Source organism: Vidua chalybeata, chromosome 25 (assembly GCF_026979565.1).
Source record: "Vidua chalybeata isolate OUT-0048 chromosome 25, bVidCha1 merged haplotype, whole genome shotgun sequence".
NCBI lineage: Eukaryota > Metazoa > Chordata > Aves > Passeriformes > Viduidae > Vidua > Vidua chalybeata.
This window is the reverse complement of record NC_071554.1, coordinates 677,361-699,317: the sequence shown is the minus strand read 5'-3', so window position 1 is coordinate 699,317 and position 21,957 is coordinate 677,361. Positions and strand designations below refer to the sequence as shown.

General features: G+C 43.1%; 1 protein-coding gene across 2 annotated transcripts; it reads right to left on the bottom strand.

Moving 5' to 3' along the window:
* Positions 1-73: 73 nt before the first annotated feature.
* On the bottom strand, positions 74-21,560 carry PSMB2 (proteasome 20S subunit beta 2). Of its 2 annotated transcripts, none has more exons than XM_053964550.1 (6): positions 21,420-21,560; positions 19,163-19,285; positions 18,529-18,599; positions 13,520-13,682; positions 11,832-11,881; positions 74-201 (listed from the first exon to the last, which is right to left on the bottom strand). In XM_053964550.1, the coding sequence occupies exons 1-6, from the start codon at positions 21,508-21,510 to the stop codon at positions 157-159; spliced, it is 543 nt and encodes a 180-aa protein (XP_053820525.1). In that variant the 5' UTR covers positions 21,511-21,560; the 3' UTR covers positions 74-156. The 2 variants fall into 2 exon arrangements, with proteins under 2 accessions (XP_053820525.1, XP_053820524.1); XM_053964549.1 differs by lacking the exon at positions 74-201 and adding an exon at positions 10,778-11,016 and having other exon boundaries at positions 21,420-21,557.
* Between the last annotated feature and the right edge of the window lie 397 nt (positions 21,561-21,957).

The window sequence follows — 21,957 nt, the reverse complement described above, 5'->3', positions numbered from 1 at the left end:
CTTCTACTTCCAGAGCTCAGAAATAAACACAATGGGAATGGTCAGGAAAAAGATGAACAAAGCAAAAACCAGATGATGTGTGCTAGCCCTGTATTGCTCTGTCCTGAATGGCACTTACAGATCTGGTGAAATCCAGCAGGTAAATCCACGGGGAACTCAGGTGGGAGCAACTCCCACGCCAGGCAGGACCAAGGGCTGGAGCTGCAGGAGGAAGAACACGAGGGGAAAACTATGGGATAAAAGAACACAAACAGGGAAAGATGACACCAAACCAAGAGGCAGGACACCCATGACATGGTCAGGAAGCAGGCTTAAGTAAATCTTACATGCCTCAGGTAAGAAGCTGTGATTTTTCATGGGAACAGATGTAAAAATGGCTTTTGACAACAGAAGAGGGTGATTTTAGGGAGCCTCCTTGCTGCCTTCCCTACATATCATTGCTCCTCACAGAGGAGCAGCTGGAGGGACTGAGCACTGGACCCTTCTCAGAGTTGCACCCCACAGGTTTCTCTGGAGGTGCAGAACAGGCTGATGGTAATAGAGGGAAAAGCCCAAACAGTCCCAAAAGAGACCACAGGAGGTTTGAAACACAAACCTCCATTTCAGGAAAGTGTGAAAGGAAACATTTAATGTCCTAACATAATCTGTGGGGATGGCTCAGCGTCAGAAACTTGCATCTAAATATTCCCTTCAAAGCTTAGGGAGGCATTTAAATTGGGAATCGGATTGGAAATGTCCCTTGGTATGAGGTTTGTGAAAGCAAAGACCTAAATGACGGGCTCTGCAGGTCTGGTTTTGCTCTGGACCTTCCCAAAGGAAGAGCCAAGAAACAAGGAGGAGTCAGGGAGCAGAATGGAAATGCTACAGACACATCAGAGGCTTGTTTACACTTCAAAGCCAGTTTGGATAATGCAGGGCGTGAACCAAAAGCACAAAAACTATTCCTATTTAAAATTATTCCAAAGTAGGAGCGCCCTGTTCTGCATCAGCATAATCCACATTTAAATGGATTATGATAAAGGAGAGTAAGGTGCTTTTGTGCTACAATACAGGTTTCCCTACATGGGGTTATTTAGGATAACTATCCTGAAATAATTCCATTTGCAGACATCCTCTGGTGCACGGTATCAGAGCAGAGCAAGCAACGCTCCAACGCAGGATGAAAGTGTGTGTGTGTGTGCACACTGTAATATCCAGGCATGAAATATCATTTCCTAATTTAATCACATTATGCAAACCTGGCTTGGCTGGGGCACTTTGAATATCAAGGAATTCTTAGACACAGCACGGATGAGCAATGCAGACAGAGAATCAGGATCTGCCTCCAGTAATTACACACCACATCCATGGGGTGGAAAATACCTCCCTCCTCATTTTCCTTTTTGGGTACCTGCAAGTCTTTGGAATGTTTTATGAAGAACAGTCTGGTGCCTGAAAGGCCAGGACACCTCCAACGACCTGTGAGTGGGAGGAAGTTGCATGATTTGGATTCACTTGTTGATTCCACCACAGATGCTCAAGATGAGTAATGGACACGTCACATAGGAGTAACTTTCTAAAAGCATCAAGACTTCCCAAAATTTTGGATCCCCTCATTCCTGCAGGCACAGAGACACTTCAGAAGAGTCATGCAAGGGGTCATGCAAGGCCAGTTCTTGTCTGTACTGAAGTCCCCTCCCAGCTCCCTGTCAAACAAGGCCATCCCCTGACATGTCCTCTCCCTTTCCATCCTAAGAGAAAAAAAACATTTTACACAACTCCAGGCTCAACCCCAGTATAAATTCCCACACTGATTACAAATCTCATCGTGGGAAAATACATAGGATTGTGTCAAAGGGTAAAAATAGATCCAGGCTCAGGGTTTCTATGCTTGTTACAGAACACGCTGGAATTTCAGTTCTAAAGGGGAATGAAACAAAAAAAAATCTTTTTTGAATTAATTTTGAATGAATGACAAATCCAGGGAAACCACATATCAATCCTTGACAAGTGAAAAAGAGAGAAACTCTTCAACCCCTAAGAGTCAGCTGTCCCAAGGGCAAACCAAGGGGAACATGGAGCTGTGACTGTGCTGCATCATTAACACCAGGGAGCAGAGGCTGTGCTGGAATTCCACACAGCTTTGGACAGACTAAATAATTACCTTTAAACAGGCACCTTAAAAGCAACAGGGTAATAACAGCTCTCGGTGTGAAACAACCCAATAACCAGAGTTTGCTGACCTGTAGTTAATGCATTCCTTCCTATAGGAGAGTCCATTAAATTCCCAACTTCACATGCAGAATCCAAGGAGCCACATGGCCTGTGAGCAAGGCAAGCTTTTCCTGGTGGTGCAAGTGAATCAAAACACCAGCACTGGAAACGTTTTCAAGTCAGGCAGTAAAATAAATGTTATTTGTGAGGGTGACACGATGCTCCCAAGATTATTGGTGTAGACCTTGCTCTCCCTGCCCAGGTGCAGGATGTGGAGCTTCATTATCCAAACAGAGCTGGCACAGAGAGTCTGACCCAGCCATCACCCAGAATGTGGCCATGCTGAGGCACAAGTTATCATTTTGGTCTTCCCACCTCAGCTCCTGTATATGAAAAAGAACTCCCACTGTGGCCACCTGAGCATTTCCATAGGACACCATAAATAGCAGTAATAATTCAGACATTGAACATCCACCCAAGCTTTGTCCCCATGATTGTGGTGCTAAAGTGTCCCAGAACTTTTCCAAGGCAGGAAAAATTATGGCAGTGAAGTTCTGAATGGTTCCTTTGTATGTTTTTATCCTGACACCTTCAGATACTTCTAATTTGATTCTTTTCAGCAGAGAAAAGGCTAAAATCCCTGAGATCCAGAAGGATTTCTCATCAGGATAGCTTTGGTTTAGTAGCAAAGGTTATAGCCAAAGAAAATGTTAAATGGAGATAACTCAGCTTTTTTTGGGGTGTGAAATGAGTTCACAGAAAGATCAATTTATTGCTCCAAGCCAAGAAGTTCTGCATCTCAAGACGTGTCTGGATGCTTCAGCTTCTCACCTGAAAATGGCTCTGCTGTGCAGAATGCCTTAAATCCTTCTTGAGCTTTAGAGCCTTAAATTCATTAAAACATCCCCAAGAGGCAGCATTTTCTTGGTGTAACTGACTGACTTGCACCCAGCAAAAAACAACTGGTCCATCATCGTCCTCTGGCCCAAAATTCCACGTGTTCTCTGGGACTGTATTTATTAGCTCACAGAACAGAGAAGTTTCAGCTAATTCTGCAATGGCATCTTGGATTTCTTTATCCTTAATCACGTGCTATAAGTAAATCACATTCTTCCCACTGGACACTCGAAGTCTTCCCATCAAACTTTTCCTCTGTCACAGACCTGATCAAAGTGGATCCATGGATTCTTTTACTGGATGAGACTCAGAACATCAGTGGCTGAAATGGCAAGTGCCTTTATTCAGGAGTTATGAGAGTTTCACCTGGTGTTGAAGACCTCATGGAAGTCACATGGAATTCTGACCAGATTCCTGTGCAGATTGAGTCTTCCAGGGAAGTTGCTTTTCCAGAGATATTTTTTTTCTTCAGAATGCAGAAAATACTTTCAAAAAAAGGAGCATTTCCTATGAAAACATTTTATCCAATCCAAATATCTGTCTCTGTTTCAGGAGGGTTACGTTAATGTTCCCACAGTACCTTGTTGTGCCATCAGACATCAAATCCTCATTGTATTAGACCCTGTGCTGAAACATCTTACTGGCAAATTTCTATTTCAGTAGATAAGTTTACAAAGGAAACAGTTACCTGCACCTCACTGAAAACAGATGTGACATGAAGAGCTGAAGGGACGTGGGGAGTTTAGGAAATGGTTGGGATTCGAACACAGATAAATCAACTCGAGCACCATAATTCCAAAAATCCCCCAAATGAATTTAAACAATCTGTTGCAAAGATATAATCTGTACGTTTATAATTTCATTTCCAATGATAAAAAAAACTCTCTCCTTTAAGAATCTCTGTTCCACTTCACTACCTGCAAAAAGCCTTCCAGCAGGGAGGCAGGACACATAGGATGCAGACACTGCTGAGGAGGAGGAGGCTGGTGGAAAGGCCAGTTTGCTCAGTTTGGACCATGAAAACAACCTTTCTTACACCCTCTTGGTAATGTGCTGCTGTTTTGCCTCCTAAATGGACCCTGGCACCACAGGGAATTATTTAAGCCCAGGCCTCCCACTCCTGACCCATTTTCATTTCATTTCCTCTCCCAGCCCTGTCATATGGCAGCAGCACATTATATATTATATATTACAGATTATGGCTTTTGGAGTTTCCTGCTAATTTGGTCATCACAGGGATCCTCCAGGAGCACACAGTAATCACCTTGAGAGATGAGACCAGTCCTGTAGCACAGACAGCCCTGACTCAGCCCCGTTCAGGTTCTCTTTGTGAGGAAGGTGGGGTTTGGCACAAAACTTCTCCAAAAAAACTTCTCCAAAGTTCTCCAGAGCCAAAACAGGCACAGAGCATCCACAGCCCACCCCTGCCTCGTCAGGGCACTGGGAAAAAGGGAACGTTTCAGACAAAGTGAAGCATTCAGCTGTCCTCAGGAAAGTGAGGAAGGCCCAAGAGATGGGAAACCCCTAAGGATCATCTTTCAGAACATTTGGTATATGGACCATTTAGAGAATACAAAGGTCTTACCTGGTAAAGCAGAAAACTTCGATGGAATGCTAAAAAAATTAAGGAACATTCTTGTTTTAAAAGTATTCCTAAAAAAGTTATCAATGCCTTTGAACCTGCTGAGCCAAGGAGTAATTCAGCAAATCCTGTAAGGAAAAACAGCTCTGTTCAGCTCAGCTTGGGGCAAAAATGTTTTCTATTAATTCCATGTGTTAATAAGCTTTTTCACAGCTTTTGAACATAAAGAACCTTTTGCTTTAGTACCCTGTAAATTTTGGAGCCAACATGGAAACCAAAACTGTAACTGTGTGGCTTCACAGCTCCTAAACACATCAGGAGGGGTCAATCTCAAATCCTCTCCTGGCTTATGTGAAAATGGAGCTCACACAAGCAGCCTTCCCCTGGCTCATCACAGCACAGGCCATCAATCCTGAGGCAAAAACCAGCACAAAACCCTTGGAATATCAGATGTGCCCAAATAAAGTCCTCAGAGTGATGCTCTGGGCAGGTTTCTCCTGTGCACTGAGTGATCACTGTAAGACAAATTAAATTAAAACCACGTTTTAATTATTTTCTTCTTGAAGGTGCTCACTAAGAGCTATGTGAGTTTAAGGATGATTACAAAAAAAAAATACAAACAGGTTTGAACTGTATTATTTTAAATCAGAGAAAATAAGGAATAAGTAAACCCTAGAAATCCTTTCATATCCCAAACTCAGTAACAGAAGTTTCAGATACAAGGAACTGCTGTCCAAAAAAAGGAAAACCACCAAATGAGCTGACAGCTTTGGAAATGTTTTCCTAATTCCCATGTCAGAGTCTGGCTATGTACTTGGAAGTTTCTGATTCCCATATAATCCAAGTGGGCACATTTTAATTACACAGACAAGTGCATTTTCTGCTCCAGCCAGGCCCATGATGCCACCCTTGAGCCACAGCCTTGGCACACTGCAGGCTTGTTGGGAGGGAGCAAATGAAAGGTTTGTGATATCCCACATTCCAAACCAGCCATTGCAGACTTTTCCCCATTCTTTTTCTTCAGCAAATTGTGCTGTGGGATCACAGAAAGTCCTTTGAGAACAGTACCATGTGGTGGAGGAGCTTTTCCTTCCTGGCACAGCTGCTGATAAAATCCTGTGAGCATCCTCACTGTGAGCACACAGCAGTGAATGTCCAGAGCAGCTCTGCAAGGGAGAATTGTAATACCCTAAAACCCCTGAAGATTTACCTTAACTTCACATCCCTGCTTGTCAGTGCTTGAATTAACTAAGACAAGAATGGATTTCAGCCGCTGGTTTTGGGTTTTTGGCAAGTCACTGGCTATCTTCCTTTGTGAAAATATGGATAATTACCTGTGTCATAGAACAACTGCCTAACATTTGTGAAAAATAAAAGAAGCATCTTCCAAGGGAAGAAACAACCCTGTACATCCCACTTGCCACTGCTGGACAAGGCTCTGGTGCTCTCTCCATGAGTTCTGTGACCAGCAGCTGATCTGCAAGGCAGGAAGAGGACAAACCAGTTTGGGAGAAGGCAGCAGCGTGCGAGATCACTGCCCTCTGCTGAATCCAGAGCTGGGGAGACACACGGGTGTTCCCTACAAACCAAAAACTCTGGGAGCAGGGAATGGCATCAGCTGCATTCCCAGTGCAACATTTGGCAAGAGGAGATCAAGCACCACTGAGGCCCATGGGTGTTTTGGTGGTACAGTAGCAGGATACTGTCAATAATCCCCAAAATACTGACACAAAAAAAGATGGAGTTTCCTTTGTCTGATGTAAATTAACTCGAGGAGATCCACAATTTTCATGTTTGTGCATAAACACAAGAAATATTTAACATCAAGGAAACCTCTACTAAGCAAAAGGTAATTTAACCAAATCAAAACACACCCAACCAAGAAATCACTTCAGAGGATTCAGTGATTAGGTTGGCCCCACCTTGTAGGGCTGTCTTAGAGTTGATTTATAGATCCAAAATTATTCCACTCTTGCTGGCATTCATATTTTGATTTTCTTTCTATAGATTTGATCAGCAGAATTTAGTTTTTCATAAATCTTGCTAACTTTACTGTATTACACAGGGAAAAATACCATCCTGGCTGTTCTGAAACAGATCCTTTTAGACACCCTCTCCCCATGCCCCAGCAGCAAAGGGTTTTCTCTGCCTTCCACAGCTGTCTCGAGTTAAACTACATGAATCAGCTTATTGGATAACGACCTAATTGCACATTAGCACAGAAACAAAACACTTAAACTGTCACTTTACATTTTCAAGACAACTAACTTATTTTTTAACATAGTCCTCAGCTAGTCAGAGATCTAAACCAACATAGTCAAAGGCATGGAAAATAGACAAGTTGAATATTTTAATTCCATCATTTACATTTTGTTGGTTTTTTTTTTTTTTAAATCTATTAAAACAACTGATGTCTGTTTAGCTTGATCAGTGAAAATTTCCTGCACTAAATTACTGTTGATGGCTGATAACAACACATGGAAACCCTATGTAAGGTTAAACCCTCAAGGAATTAAAAATGGCTTGAAGGATAAACTTTTTACAATTAGTATAAATTAGTCTTTCCTTAAATATATAAATATAGTGTTTCACAGGTAGCAGAGGATTTTTATTCTTTAAATGCCAAGTTATTTAATACAAAAGGAATATTCTGTCCCTGCTTCAGATGGGAAAATGGACTCAACCAATCCTATGAGCATAATCTCTAATGTCAGCCCTGGCATGGGCTAATGCCACTTGGAGGAGCCTACTGTCAAAACTAGAGACAAGAGCAAAGAAAACATCCTTGGGAGAGCTCAGCCTGATCTCTCCCCTCTGCTCCCACATCTTGACTCTGGGAAGTGACAGCTCCATTTGGTGACAAAGTTTCTGCCAGTGACTGATCATCATGAACAGAAGTCGAAGTCAAGGACTGCCAAGAATATGCTGTAGGATTGATCACACACACTTCATTTCTATTTTTTTGTTATTATTGTTGTTATTAGGCAGTCTCACAAATTTCTGTTGGGGACCCTCAGGTTTGCACTGAAACCCAGTCCCTGCCTGAGGTTCTTCACCTGCCCAGGGCTGGAGCATCACTTGGTTTAACAGAACAGGGCCATGAATTTCTTGATGAAATCCTGGGGAAAGGAAGGTGAATCAGCCTGGGGGGGCTCCCCCTCACCAGCAGCTCCCCACAAAAGTGAATACAACAGGATGGGAGACAGTTTCACCTTCCAGGCATTTCAGTTTTTGATTGATGTCCCTCCTTGGCTGTCACTTCACTCAAGATGACTTTTGAGTCGTGGAGTCACTTTTAGGCAGCAGAACTGCCTTGGCACCACTACAGATTTGTGTGAGACCAATTCCACAAGGCAGCTGAGCTCTGATGGCTCCTCTGGGCCAATGCTTCTGGTCACAGGGAGGTCTATCCCAAAACACAGGTTTTCCTCCATGGAAAAGGTGTAATTAACACCAAGAAAAAGCCCCGTGAGCTGCACCTACGCTCACATTCCTCTTCCAGCAAAGCACTCAATGTGGCCTAAGGCACAGAGAATCTGTAAACTGATCTTGGAGCTAACTCCAAGCTCTGGAGAGATGAGCTGGTGATGGTCTTTTCCCCAGGAAAAGACTATCCTTAAACAGGAAACCTAACACGAGAAAAAGGGCCTTGTTAACTCTTTGGGCCCTGAGGCTTTGAGAGTAAAACATATGGTCAGAATTATTAGGCAAGGCAAGGCAGAGCAGCTCACCATGGCCACAGTGCCCCAGGAACAAGGTACCTTGACTACTACATTCATTTCTCATAATATGAACCACAAAAATTAGTACAAAGCAGTATTTTCTTGCAGTGCTCAATTATTTCAGAAATTTCTTATGAAAGAGGTCTGTCATGACAAATACAAATGGAGAGGCGAATTATATCAAAAAGGGATTCCTGGATTCTAGGCAAAATACGGTTTTCAGAAGCTTTAGGGCTAAACTTGAAGCAGGTAAGAAGTTTTCTACTCTTTCATTAACTTGAATATTGGTTTTTCAAACAGATTCCATGTAATACTGTCCAAAATGAAAACTGGCTTCTGAATTTGAGTATCAACACATTTTAAAAAGTAAGTTATACAGCAAAAGTATCACCACACTTCTCCTTAAAAAGTATGAATTCTTGGAAAGTCCTCAAAAAAATCTCCTTTGTTAGAGGCTACAGTCCAATCTCATTGTGGGCCAGTTCTTTTGTTCCTGGTTTGGAATCAAGGGCTGTATTTATTAATTCCTTGAGGTTGCTGCTCCATTGGCTTTGGATGCAACCCCTTGGATCTTCCTTTCCATGGGGGATTCAGATCCTGGGCCCTGCCCTTGGGCAAAACATATGTTCCACTCCAACCTGGATCCAACCAGAGAATAATTGTTTTATGTTTATTAATCACCTGCATGCAAATAGGTGCCAATAAAAACTCCAGGCAGATTCTCTGCCAGGCTCACATCACCCAAGAGCTCCACACCCCAGTTTGGTGTCTGAACAATGAATCCCTCCAATGAAGAGGCATCGCTGCTTTGATATGCAGTGACAAAAATATCACATCAGCTCAGCCCCTCTGCAGTGATGAGTTTGAAATGAGACAAGAAACCTGCAAAAACATTCAACATCAGTGGTAAAATAAATTAGAGATGCTGCATTAAGCTAAACAAGTACATTAATGCAACACGAAGGGGTGAGATTTCAGTGGCGGAACAACAACGCTCCGACTCTGCTCGTGTTAAATGTGACCTGCCAAGAGGAAATCGTCAGGCTGGGGACTGCTGAGTGTGAAAGTTTAAAAGGCTTTCAAGAGATAAAGTGAGTTTTAGCAAAATGTTTCAGAGTTCTGTGCCATTTGCCTTAAATAAAAGCCATTGCAGCCATTACAGCCAAACCAGCTGTAATGAAAACTCATTCTGGGAAGACTTGAACTACAAAGCCTGATGGGACTCCAGGGAAGAATTAGATTTAAGTGAGAGGCAGGGTGACTGAAGGCACTGGGGCTGCAAATTTCTTCTGTGTCATTAAGCAAGTCTCAGTCTCATCCATTCCAGAAGACAGGAATACTTTAAGACTGACAACTTTTTTTTGGAAAGGAATGAACCTTCTCAAGCACACCACTGAGGTAAGACCAAAAAGCTTAGACAAATTAACAGTGAAGTTAATGTGAACACACAGCTATCAGTCTCCACACTATCCTGTACACATCTACCCTATTTCCAAGATTCTTTTTCTGAGATTATTCAAACATAAAAAAAGCACCCAGAGCAATTTTAATGCCAGTTGAAGTAGGGAAGGAGTCACACCAAAAACTGTTCTCAGAAAAATCACTTCTGGGCAGACCACGAGTATCAGCCACATGATAATTATCTGGGGCTGTTCCATGAATGGGGGTTTTATAGGGAAGCAGCATTTTGAGCCTAGATGGATCATCAGGGATTATTCTCAAGGAAACAAAGCTCTAGCTAGCTGAGAGTAATTCAAAGATTTATGAGGAGTGCTGCAGTTTAATTTCTCACTGAGCTGCTTTCATGTACTTCTAAATGTACAGACACATCAATTAAGAAACATCACACAATTGATATGTTAGTTTCTATTTAAAATACTACTTCAGTTCTATTTAATGTAGTTATGAACCCACTGTGCCAGCAGAATCCTCTTTCCCAGTAACAGAACCATTGCCAGGTGAGTTAAAAGTGCATTTTAAAATCCATTCTACTTGGAAACCTTTGTATCACTCTAATTCAAGTGAAAAAAAAAAACCTCTATCAAAAGCAAATTAGGTCTTTGAAAACCTGATTAATATTTTATACAGCAAAGAGTGGTAACATCTTTGTAAAAATAAAGTAGATGCTGCATGCTTGGCATGGACCACTTGCCTGGGGTTTGATGAGCTTTAGTGATGAGAGGGATGACAGCACAATGTCATCTAGAAAATAGAGAGTTTTCCCACAAATAAGAAATTTGGAGAGCAGTAAAATCTCAGAAGAGGAAAGATAAATAACCTGAATGTACCTCCATGAACTGTAAATCAAGTTTTACCTTCACTGTGGAACAATTTACTCAAATCCTCTCAGGAAGGATCAGTGGAATAAAAAGATAAAACTGGCTATATAAATGTCAGGCTTTATTCGAGCTCCCACTGCAGTACATTACTCATGTGCTTCAAATGAATAGAAAAAAAAAAAAAAAACCCAAGAGAGGACAAAACAAGAAGACTGCTGAAGAAAGATCTTGGGGGTTAGGACTCCACTTTGGCAAGGGGTATATTGTCCACTTCGTGGATGCCCTCCTTGTCAATGAACCGGGCGTTGAAGGAGGTCAGGTTGAGGATGAAGCGTTTCTGAAGCTGTTCAGCAAAGACAAAAAGACAGAAGAAATGAGATTCACTCAAATAAAAGAGTATGCTTTCAATTTCCATCCTGGTCCTAGTGACCCAAAGTATTAGGAACTAGAGTGGGTTTTTTCACTGCTCAATAGTGAATTGGTGGAAGTCTGTTGTAAGATGATCGACATTAGACAAGCCTCAGGTAAAGATGCAAAATTGCCTGGTAACAAGGAAGACATTTAAGCAGGAAAACTAGAGTGGGCTAAAATTTTGGATGCAAAGTGTACATATCAGAGAGATATTTCAAACAGGACCTCTTCAGAGCACTTCTTGATGCTACATTCAAATCAATCTCTTAAAGACAAGGATAAAAACTGTTTTCCTACAATAAAAGCCTTGGTGTCTGAAATGTCTGGAGTCTAATGTTGACACTAAAATTGGTCATGAACTTTAAGGTCAAGGCTTTACCTCAGTATCACTTCACAACCTGGAAAAGAATTAGTGTATACTTCTAAGAGTTCTTAAGTGTAACACAAGTGACAAGGATGCTGCAGGACGTTCAGAAGAAACATAAGAGGAAAAAGTCTGGATCAATATTATGCTAAGCATGCAAAAAGCACAAGTTTACATTCTGGAGGACGTGAACCGTGCAAAGGCAACCCAACTGCCTGTAAATCCTTTTCCTCAGTAGCTATTCCACATCTGGCCAGTGCCTTTATTACCCTTCTGGCAAAGGCAGCAAGAAACGCGACAAGAGGAACAGGAAAGTATCAGCGAATGAATGCAAACAAACATTCCTTTCTCAGGAGCATCAGGGCCTGAGTTCAGCAACTCACCTCCTCTAGACATTTTTTTAAGAGCTCCACAGCTTCCTCACGTGTGATACCTGAAAAGGAAAACATCCACAGATTGATTTCATTAGAGACCATCTCTCTCCACAGAAACTTTTATTAAATTTAAACAACTTTTCAGCTGAGCACCAAAGCCTCTCCTTCCCAGCTCACAGAAAACACTTTCCAGATGTCCCCAGGACGCCCTGCACCGCAGTGCTCACGCCCCAACAAGGCATTGAGAATCGATTTGTTACAGGGAATGGGAAGCATGACGGAATTCTGCCTCCCATGGCCAGGGCCTGGCTCAGAGAAGCCCAGCCACCACCCTCTCCTACAGTTTTCTGCAGCTCTAAATCAGCTCCAGCTGCCCCGGCCGGCTGCGAGTCCAGGGCAGGAGGTGGAGATGGGTTTAGCGTGATGTTCCTGCTGGGTATGAGCTCAATAAAGGACAAGGCACGTGTGGGATATAGCTCCTGCTATTCTCACACTTCAGGATAAAATCCAGCACTCTATAGGGGTGACAAGCCATGACAATGAAGTTCATTATTTTCCTCTGTTCCACAAGGAATGGTGAAAATGGAACAATAGATTGTTAAGGGACATGACTAGAAAACAAACAGGGTCTAAAACTTCTTTCTAGGCTTTGTTCCAGACCTGCATCCACTGCTCAGGCAAGTGAAATGAAAATGATCAGTTTATAGCTACATTTCTTGAAGGAGGTAGATGAAAGGATTTCTAATCTCAGAGCAGAGATAATAACTTAAACTCAGCTTTGCACACAGGAGTCAAATAGTTTGTAGCTAAAGCCAAAGATGTCAGATTAACAATATTCCATGCTTTGCACATTTCCTTATCTGCACAGTGGGGATGGGGCCATGTATATTCCTTGGCACTGGATTATGATTCTAAAACTAAAAATTTAGACAGGTACAAACATGTACAAGAGTTATGATGAGCAGCTGCCAAGTGCACAGAACTGTGAATCTAAAGTCTAAAACCTCTCTGTTTCCCACAGAAGCTGTGACTGCCCCATCCCTGGAAGTGTCCATGGCCAGGTTGGCCAGGGCCTGGAGCACCCTGGGATAGTGGAATGTGTCCCTGCCCATGGCAGGAGGTGAAATGAGATGAGCTTTAAGGCTCCTTCCAACCCAAACCATTCCATGCTCTGTGATTCATCACCACCACTTCAGAGTGCTAGAGATGTTCTTGCTAGGAATGTCTTTTCATTTGAATGTTTTTAATTTATCATACACCAAGCCAATCCAAGATATGGAGGAACAGGATCTGGGACTGACCTCTGAATATTGATACTCTGGGAAAATGTACATGTCAGAGCCAACAGACAAGCAAGAAGATAGAGCTGTCAAACTGTTATTTATTAAAAGCAGACTACCAGCTGCCAATGGTCCAGGAAAGTCTAATCATGTTTTAGAATAACTGACATGTCCTTTACTCCCAGTCTGTTATGCTGCAAACCAGAAAAAAATGTAAGGAGTGGACTAGTTTTCTGTTACTATGCTAGCAAAACCAAAGGCAACCTTTCGAGCTCCATTTATCTAACAAAAAGTCAAGTTCCAATCTGTTGCACCACAGCAATGCCAGCTGATTCAGCAAATGTCAGTCCCACTGGTTAATAAACTCAAGGCCTAAACTGAAGCAGGAGAATTTTCCTGTCCAGTGGCTCCACTCACCTGGCTTGTAATAGCGGTCAAGGATGCTGAGGGTAAGGAATGCTCCATATCCATGTGCTGCAAAAGGAGCCTTGGCCAGAGCTGCCAGGTAGTCCATGTAGTACAGGGCAGGGCCCTCGTGGTCGTCATAGCCAGCCAGGAGAAGGTTCACATGGTAGGGGGTCTGCCAAGAGAAGTGATGTTTTTGTTGGAGCACTCACATCAAATCTTTGAATCCTGATTCCCTACGCACCAGGGAGCAGCAGCAGAGCTGATCACCCAATTCCTTATCATGAAGTGCTACATCAGTCCTGTCGGCAGCACGTTGTGGGTCTCAAGCTAAAAATGATCAGGTCTTCTGCTAACATGGACTGCACAAGCAAATAAAACCAGAGAACTCTTATTCTCTTGCAAACCAGTGTGTTTGGGTGTTTTTACAGCTTTCACAACACACTCAAACTTTAAAAAACTTGAATGCAGTTTTCACGCCAGATTCTTTCACCTCAACATAAAACTTGTGGATTTTTCCTGCTGACACGTGAGCACAACATGAGCATTTTGCAGTTTCTAAGAACTCTTTGTTCATTTAACCTGCTCTTTGCTCTCTTCCCAGTCCCCCTCGCAGTGAGCACGGCCTGTCTCAGCACGTATGAAAGCTCTCACACAGTGCAGTTACACACAGTGTCCTGTTCACTGGCAATTTGGTTTTTATTGCATGTACCAAGTTTAATCTTTAATATTTGGCAGTTTACTCCATGTTCTGGGTTTAGTGTTCCATCATCATGAATAAATCAGACATCTCTTATTCTCCTACATCTCCTTCCAAGATCTGTACTTTGTAAAACCATGAAACACACGTGCACTGTATTATTTTTAAACATAGGATCAAAAAAAAATGTGGGCATTGTATGTATTTTTAAAAGCAGCTTTTATATACTTCCAGTATTTCTACACAATGTTTCTTATTAAATTAATTGTACTAACAGGATATCTCCAAACTGCTGGAAAACCTGGATCAACAAAGCAACAAAATAAGAAAAAAAAAAAGATGATGCAACTACCAGATTAAAAAAGCAAACAGAATTTCACCCTAAAGCCAAAACATTAACTGCATCATAGGAAAAGTTCATTTTGATACTCAATACAGTAAATTTACACACACACAAACAAAAAAATAATCACACGCCACTATATTTTTACTTTCAGACAGTATGAAAGAATAAAGCAGGCTACAGTTATATATAAAACATCACTTTAAATTGTGTGATTTAATCTTCAAAGCATCCAAGAATATTTGGAAAGAAGTTACCATGCAGCTGTATTGGTTTAATTAGGCTGTATTTCATCATTTATTTATTCTGAAACATCACACAAGTTGATATTTAAGAGCCATGACACAAGATCACTCAAATTATTGTGTGACTTGGAATTACCAACATTGGCATATGCGAGATACTCAACCATAAATAAATGGTGTTATACAGACTTAAACCCATCTGTAAACTGATTTTCAGTTTTAAGTTCTCTTGCTAATGGTCTCTGAGACTTCTTAAAACTCAAATGCAAATAATTATCCCCCATGCCTTATTATTCTAGAAAGGCAGGATTTAAACATTAGTAAATATACATAATCTATTTACTATTTCCATGATTATAAATGGAATTTGCAGCATAACACCTCAATGCTGCAACTGGAATTTCTTGTACATCCCAATCCTTTTGTCCACTCCAAAGGCAGCCTTCCTTGACTTCTGTGACGTGGTCCATACCAACAATTCTCAACTCTTTACAAAGTTAGTGTGGTTAAAGGGCCATCAAATGAGTGATGACTCACACTCCAGGACATTATTTTTAACCCCAACTTCCCTTCCTACAGAAGCACCATTTCCCATCCCAAGTAGTTTTGCACTTGGTGCTGTTTGATTTAAAATAACGACAGCAATTAGGAGATGTGTGAAATTGTTCAGAATTTACAGCTGAAGAGCACAGTTGTGCCAAAGAGCCCAACCCCAGCTCGGTGGTGACACAGCCCTGTGACATCTGGCGGAAGCCAAAGTCACAGCGAGGGGGGAAAGGTGGGAGCAAGGAAACCTCCTGCCAAGTGTGGACAAGGGGAGAGGAGCTGAAAGCTGCATTTGGAATCCAGCCAGATCCTGTCACCTATAATTAAACAGCACCACAATCACAGACTGAACTTCATCACCTTTGGAGGGGGCAGGGGGCTTTTTTCCCTACTTTGCCCCCCCACAACCTCGGCAGTGAGTTCAATGTACTAAACCCTGCACTGGATTCAGCAGGTGAACCAGGTGAGGTGCTGGAACAGGGAACCACAGAATGCTGGAATGATTTGGGTTGAAACAGACCTTAAAGCTCATCCCATTCCACCCCCTGCCATGGGCAGGGACACCTTCCACTGTCTCAGGTTGTTCCTGGCCTTGGTGTCCTGGCCTTGGACACTTCCAGGGATCCAAGGAAGCAGCCACAGCTTTTCTGGGCAACCTGTGCCAGGGCCTGCCCACCCTCACAGGGAACAATTCCTTCCCAATATCCAATCTAACCCTGCTCTCCTTCAGCTTAAGGCCATTCACCTCCATGAAAGCCAAAGCACCTTCCAGGTTTGCCTTGATCAAAAATCACAAAGATTTGTTTCAGATCCTGCTTTGGAGCAGAAATCTTGTGTTTTAAAAAGAGAAATGTCATGAAAAACCGCATGGTGACTATTGTTGCATCAGACTATCAAGTAGAAGCAAAGACAACAATGATGTAATGGCCTTAAGACACAAGCCCAGTGTCACTACACTTGATACTTTCCACCAGAAGAACAATTTCAAGGCACTGCCTTGTGAGCCATCCCCAAGATATCAAGAACTTGGACTACAGGAGTCATGAGAACCCTAAATGAAATCAAACTGGGTACCAGGGAGGAACCCAGATGGTGATGAACAATGCAAAACAAACTCTATTTTGATCTTGGCTACAGCAAGAATTGAAATGCCTGAGGAAGTCCTGCTGCAGTTTAACCTTCCCTTTCATACACCTTCTGGCCTCCTATAACAGCTTCACACAGTGAGTGACAATAAAGCAACAAACTACCTTTTCCCCACCAAACTTTTTACTTCTCAACTATTTTCCCACTCCTAACAGGAGGTGCTGACATGTTTTACCTTTTAATTTTTATTTTCATGATCCACATGATTACATTAGCAGCCTCCAGGAATCCCTTATACAGTTTCAAGCACCAGTGTTAATCCTTCTGGTATCCCACATGTAATGATGAAAATGTAACAAAATTCACAGGGGAAAAACCTAACTCTGATGGCAAGGCTTGTATTGTAAAATTCTAAATGCCACAAACAAACCATGAAGTTAGAGAAAAAAGCTTCTGCCTGCAATGTGGAGATCAGTGTAGTGTGACAGCAGTGTCAGAGAGCGCCGTGTGCCCTGGGGCGTTGCCATCTGCACCAGAGCAGCGTTTTGTCTCTGGTAAATAAACACATCTGCCTCTGCCAGTGTCCTCCCCACTCTGCTGCCCATCTGGAGCAGGTGAGCTGGAAGACAGGCGTGGGCTCAGCAAGGAGTGGAGCCACAGGGAGGACCAGGCCCCAAGGGACGTGGCACAGAGGAAGACAAAGGTGCCACATCAGTGCTGCCTCCTGATGGGCAGGTTTACCAAAAAGCCAGTTTAAGGTACTTCAGATCATATATAAGAAATAGCTGCCTCTGCTGGAAGGGGACAGGACACTCAGTCTCATCTGTGCAGGTCAGTTGTCCCTGAGAGGAGCCATGAGCACCAGGGCCAGCCCCAACAGCATCACTGCTTCACAACAGTCGTGAGAACTGCACAGGAATGCACAGAACACACACAGACCTTCCAAATCACACCTCAACACAAGCTAAAGCAAACAGCACCACTGCCAACCATCACCTGCCAGCCATGCAGTTGGATGAAGCCATTTAAACCAGAAGAGTAGTGTGGAACCACAGAATATCCTGAGCTGGAAGGTACCCACAAGGAAAACTTTCCACCTGCAGCTGTGATATGCATTAGAAAGGAGAACAATGATCTTTGGCTCTTCCTGTGCATGAGTTCTAGAAGAATTCTCACTCCACATGTGTAGTTCTCAGCAGTACAGCTCTGAGGATAATACTGGCCTTTATTTGCTACTGTAAAACCTGATTTCAGGCCCGAGAAGTACACTGTTAGAACAGCAGCACAGTTTAACCCACACTCTATCCCTGACATAGCTGATCAACTTCATTCTCAACATCCTCTTTATTCCTGTTTTCTTTCATATAGCACATTAACATTCTTCTCAATTAAATGCTTCCTGACCTTAGATCATTAAAGGTTTGTTTGCCCCCTCTCAGCAGCTTTTCATACTTTGAAAAAAATCACCCTGGGAAACATCGCTAATTGCAGTTCAGTAACTTGAAAACACAACCCCAACTTGGATGTGGTATTTACCAAAAGCCTCATGTTGCTGTTTACAAAAGGCACTTGTTTTCCTAAGTACATCAAACAGCTTTGCTCTATGAAATCATTTTCCAAGAAGATTAAACGGATTTGGAGCATTTGCATGAAAACCCACAACCTTATCTCGATGTTCAAGAAGTTTAATTCATTTCACGTCTGCAGTGTGTGACAAAGTGTTGATTGGGCCCAAGGCTGGAATTTTAAGTCTATGGCTCTATCAGTTATTGATAAGTGATGTGATAAGTTTTTAAAATAAGGAAATCAAGTTCTATTTTACTAAGACATCAGCAATGTGAACTCACAGAATCTCAAAATCATTGATGTTGGAGAAGACCTCCAAGATCATCGAGTCCAACCTGTGACCCATCAAGCCTTGTTACCCAGACCAGAGCAATGAACGCAACATCCAGCTGTTCCTTGACCCCATTATGTCCCTGAGCAGCCAATTCCAAATCCATCACTAAAGACAACAGCTCCCACCTTTTTCAGACTCCACTGTTTGGGGATGGAAATGTTCCCTGGAAGCCGGTGCCAAAATCTCTCAGCTGTTACTCACCCGACTCCGGAGATAGTCCGCGAGGTTTCGCCGGGTGAAGTTTGCAGCTGCAGTGGGAGACAATTCATAACCTGGAGAAGAAATGGGATTATTTATTTGGCAACAACCCAAATCATTCATGTTTCACCCCCACCTTCCCATGTCCTTTTTGGAATAACGAAATGTTCTTTAGTGATAAAATGTAGTGCCTTTTGTCTAATTCTGGTTTATTCTGAAAGCTACAAGCATAAACAGGGCCCTCAGACTTTGGGTAGTTCATATCTGTATGGACCAGAGAAATACATGGCTTCAAAAAATTAAAATATTAAGGACATGCAGCTTGACTTTTTTGTCCAATATATCAAAACTGCTGACAGCATGCAATGGACATATTAAGTGAATAGTAAGTCTGTCAGTAAAATATTTATGTCATTTATATTGCAGAGAAGTTTGCTGGGATTTGGATAAACCATTTAATTTATACTCTACAATCCAGACTCTGTTTCTGCATCCTGCCTGAATATCACCTTTGCTGGACACTAAAAATGCAAAAATCTTTACAGAAGGTTTGAGAACAGCACTCTCCACCAACATTCACCTGGAAACCACCCTTAGTTCTACTCCCAAACCCCAGGGCCTGTCCTGATTCACTCACCATTTCTCATTTTGTAGAGCTGAACATTTTTCTGGATGTATTCTGCAAACTGCACTGTGTCCCCAGGCTCCCCCACACACAGAAGTAAGATCTTTTCACTCATCTTAAACATTTTGTCATGGTCTAGGCAAAGAAAAATAATGTTGAGTGCCACAGTCACGAGGAAAAATAAATTATTTTGGCAATATCCTGACACATCAGGACTTTACAGAAGCAAGAAAGAGGTTTGGATAACTGCATCATGACCTGGAGCACCAGTAAAAAGCCTTTCTGAGCACACACTGACATTTGGTGTCTCACAGCTGGTGACACAGAAGACAAGAGTTGCTGAAGAGAAACAAAGCCCTTCAGGAAGGGAGGCATCCCAGAAATACACAGTATTTCCTACCTTAGAAGCAAGGTAGGAAAGAATAAAGCTTTATACAGAATATTGCGTTTAAAGCATAAGGTTTTGCTTCCTGGGATCAGGAGTAGGAATTTTGCTCAGTGACTATTCAACTTTATTCAAATATTCTGCAACAGAAGCAAATAATTTAATATAAAGCTGAAATATCAACACACAGAGCAAAAGCAGTTTTAGGAAATCCAGAAACAAATTCCATGTTAAATGATGCCCTTTTCCTTATATCCAGCCATCCCAAAACCCAGAAGTTTACATGAACAAAGCTTTTCCAGAAACATTTCTTTTGCTTGTCATTTTCTTTTGGGGAAAAAACCAAACCAAACAACCAAAGAGAACAAAAATTAAAGTAATGATTATAAATCATAACGAAGCCGACTTATAAGCAGGAAATTAAGGAACAGTAATCCATATTTTTAGTCATAACTGCAGTTTAAAACAGTTTTGTGTTCGAGGGGATCCAAGCTGTTGCAATGACAGTGCTGGAGACAATCCTGTGCTCACGGAGTCTCCTCTCAGCAGAGCAGGATCTGGCACTTGGATACCCCAGGCAGACACTGAGCAGCTGTTGGAGGGAAGGGAAAATCCAACCTGGCCTTGGACACTGCCAGGGATCCAGGGGCAGCCCCAGCTGCTCTGGGCACCCTGGGCCAGGGCCTGCCCACCCTCACTGGGAACAATTCCTGCCCAAAATCCCACCCAACCCTGCCCTCTGGCAGTGGGAAGCCATTCCCTGGGTCCTGTCATTCCAGTCCCTTGTAAATTCTCTCTCTCCATCTTTCCCGTAGGCTCCCTTCAGGTACTGGAAGGGGCAATTAGGACAAGATTTCTCCAGGCTGAAATTTATTTACAAATAAATAGTCTAAATATAGATCTGAAATGTATGGGTTTCCCCACCCAGCAAAAGCAACTAAATCCTATGTTCAAAGTACATATTTCTTAAAGCTTATGAACAAACCGATGTGGAACCAATATTAACCTAGACAACATTATTTAAAGTGATAACATTTTTATTTTGTATGTACCACCAGCTTTCACAACCTCTAACACTGCTCCAACTGGCTACCACAGACTTGAAGTGAAACATTTGAAGTAAAAGTAAAAATAAAATTTTTATATAGATTTATTTTTATTCATTTGTATAGATCTAGCGATCCTCTATTCTACAACTTTCTTTAAAAGAGCTACTAAAGCAGTCTTTAGAACAGACCAAGCCTCAGTCTAGGCCATTGCAACAGCAGGAAGAAAAATTGATTTTAGAGAATTCCAGAGTCGTGGTGACGCCCTGGATGTCATTTACCACACAAAGAAACCAAAGCCATGTTTCAGTCTGGCTCCTGCGCCCTGTGCTGGGAATTTCACTGACACTTTTAGTCCACCTAATCCCTTTTCTCGCATTAATTACGTTTTACCAGTGAATTAGGCACAAATGAGCACCTCCTGTCACACATCGTTATCCCTGTGCAGTTTTTTAACACTTTTACGTTGCTGTTCAGGGCGAGGTTTGGGATCACAAGCCTACGCTCACCTGAACAGGTAAATTGAGCTGACAACCCAACACAGAGCGGCCACGCTCGGTCACGACTGGGGACTTTACCCGGAGCAAGCGGCGACTTAAGCCCCGCTTTGGCTCTGCGCTCCAGAGGCCGCCCTACACTTCCTACAGCGACTACACCTCCCTGAAGGGCCCGGCAGAGCTCAAACCGAGCAACCGAGCAACCTCCTCCCCTGCGAGCAGCCTCCCCTCAGCCCGAGCGGCGGGCCCGCCGCACCCCAACCGCGCACACGCCCGGGGCCCTGGGACACCCTACGGGGCCAGGGCTCAGCACGGCGCCCCGGCGCCTCCCAGGGTCTCACCGTGCTTCATCTGGATGATGCTGGTGGCCGCCACGGTGTCCGCGGCCACCAGGACGTAGTCAGGGCCCTGAATGCCGATGAGGTACTCCATGGCCGTGACACAGCGCGGCCCGGCCCGCCCCGCCGCGCCTGCGCGCCCGCGCGCGCCGATGGCGTCACCGCTCGCGAGAGCCGCGGCCCCGCGGAGCCCTGAGGGGAGTGGGGGGGCGGGAACGTGAGGGGTCGAGATCTGTCCCTTTGGAATCACGGCATGGTTAAATGTGGAAAAGGGCAGGGTGGCCTCGAATCTGAGCAAGTTGAGATCCATCCCTTTGGAATAACGGGATGGTTAAATGTGGAAAAGGACAGGGTGGCCTCGAATCTGAGCAAGTTGAGATCCATCCCTTTGGAATAATGGGATGGTTAAATGTGGAAAAGGACAGGGTGGCCTCGAATCTGAGCAAGTTGAGATCCATCCCTTTGGAATAATGGGATGGTTAAATGTGGAAAAGGGCAGGGTGGCCTCGAATCTGAGCAAGTTGAGATCCATCCCTTTGGA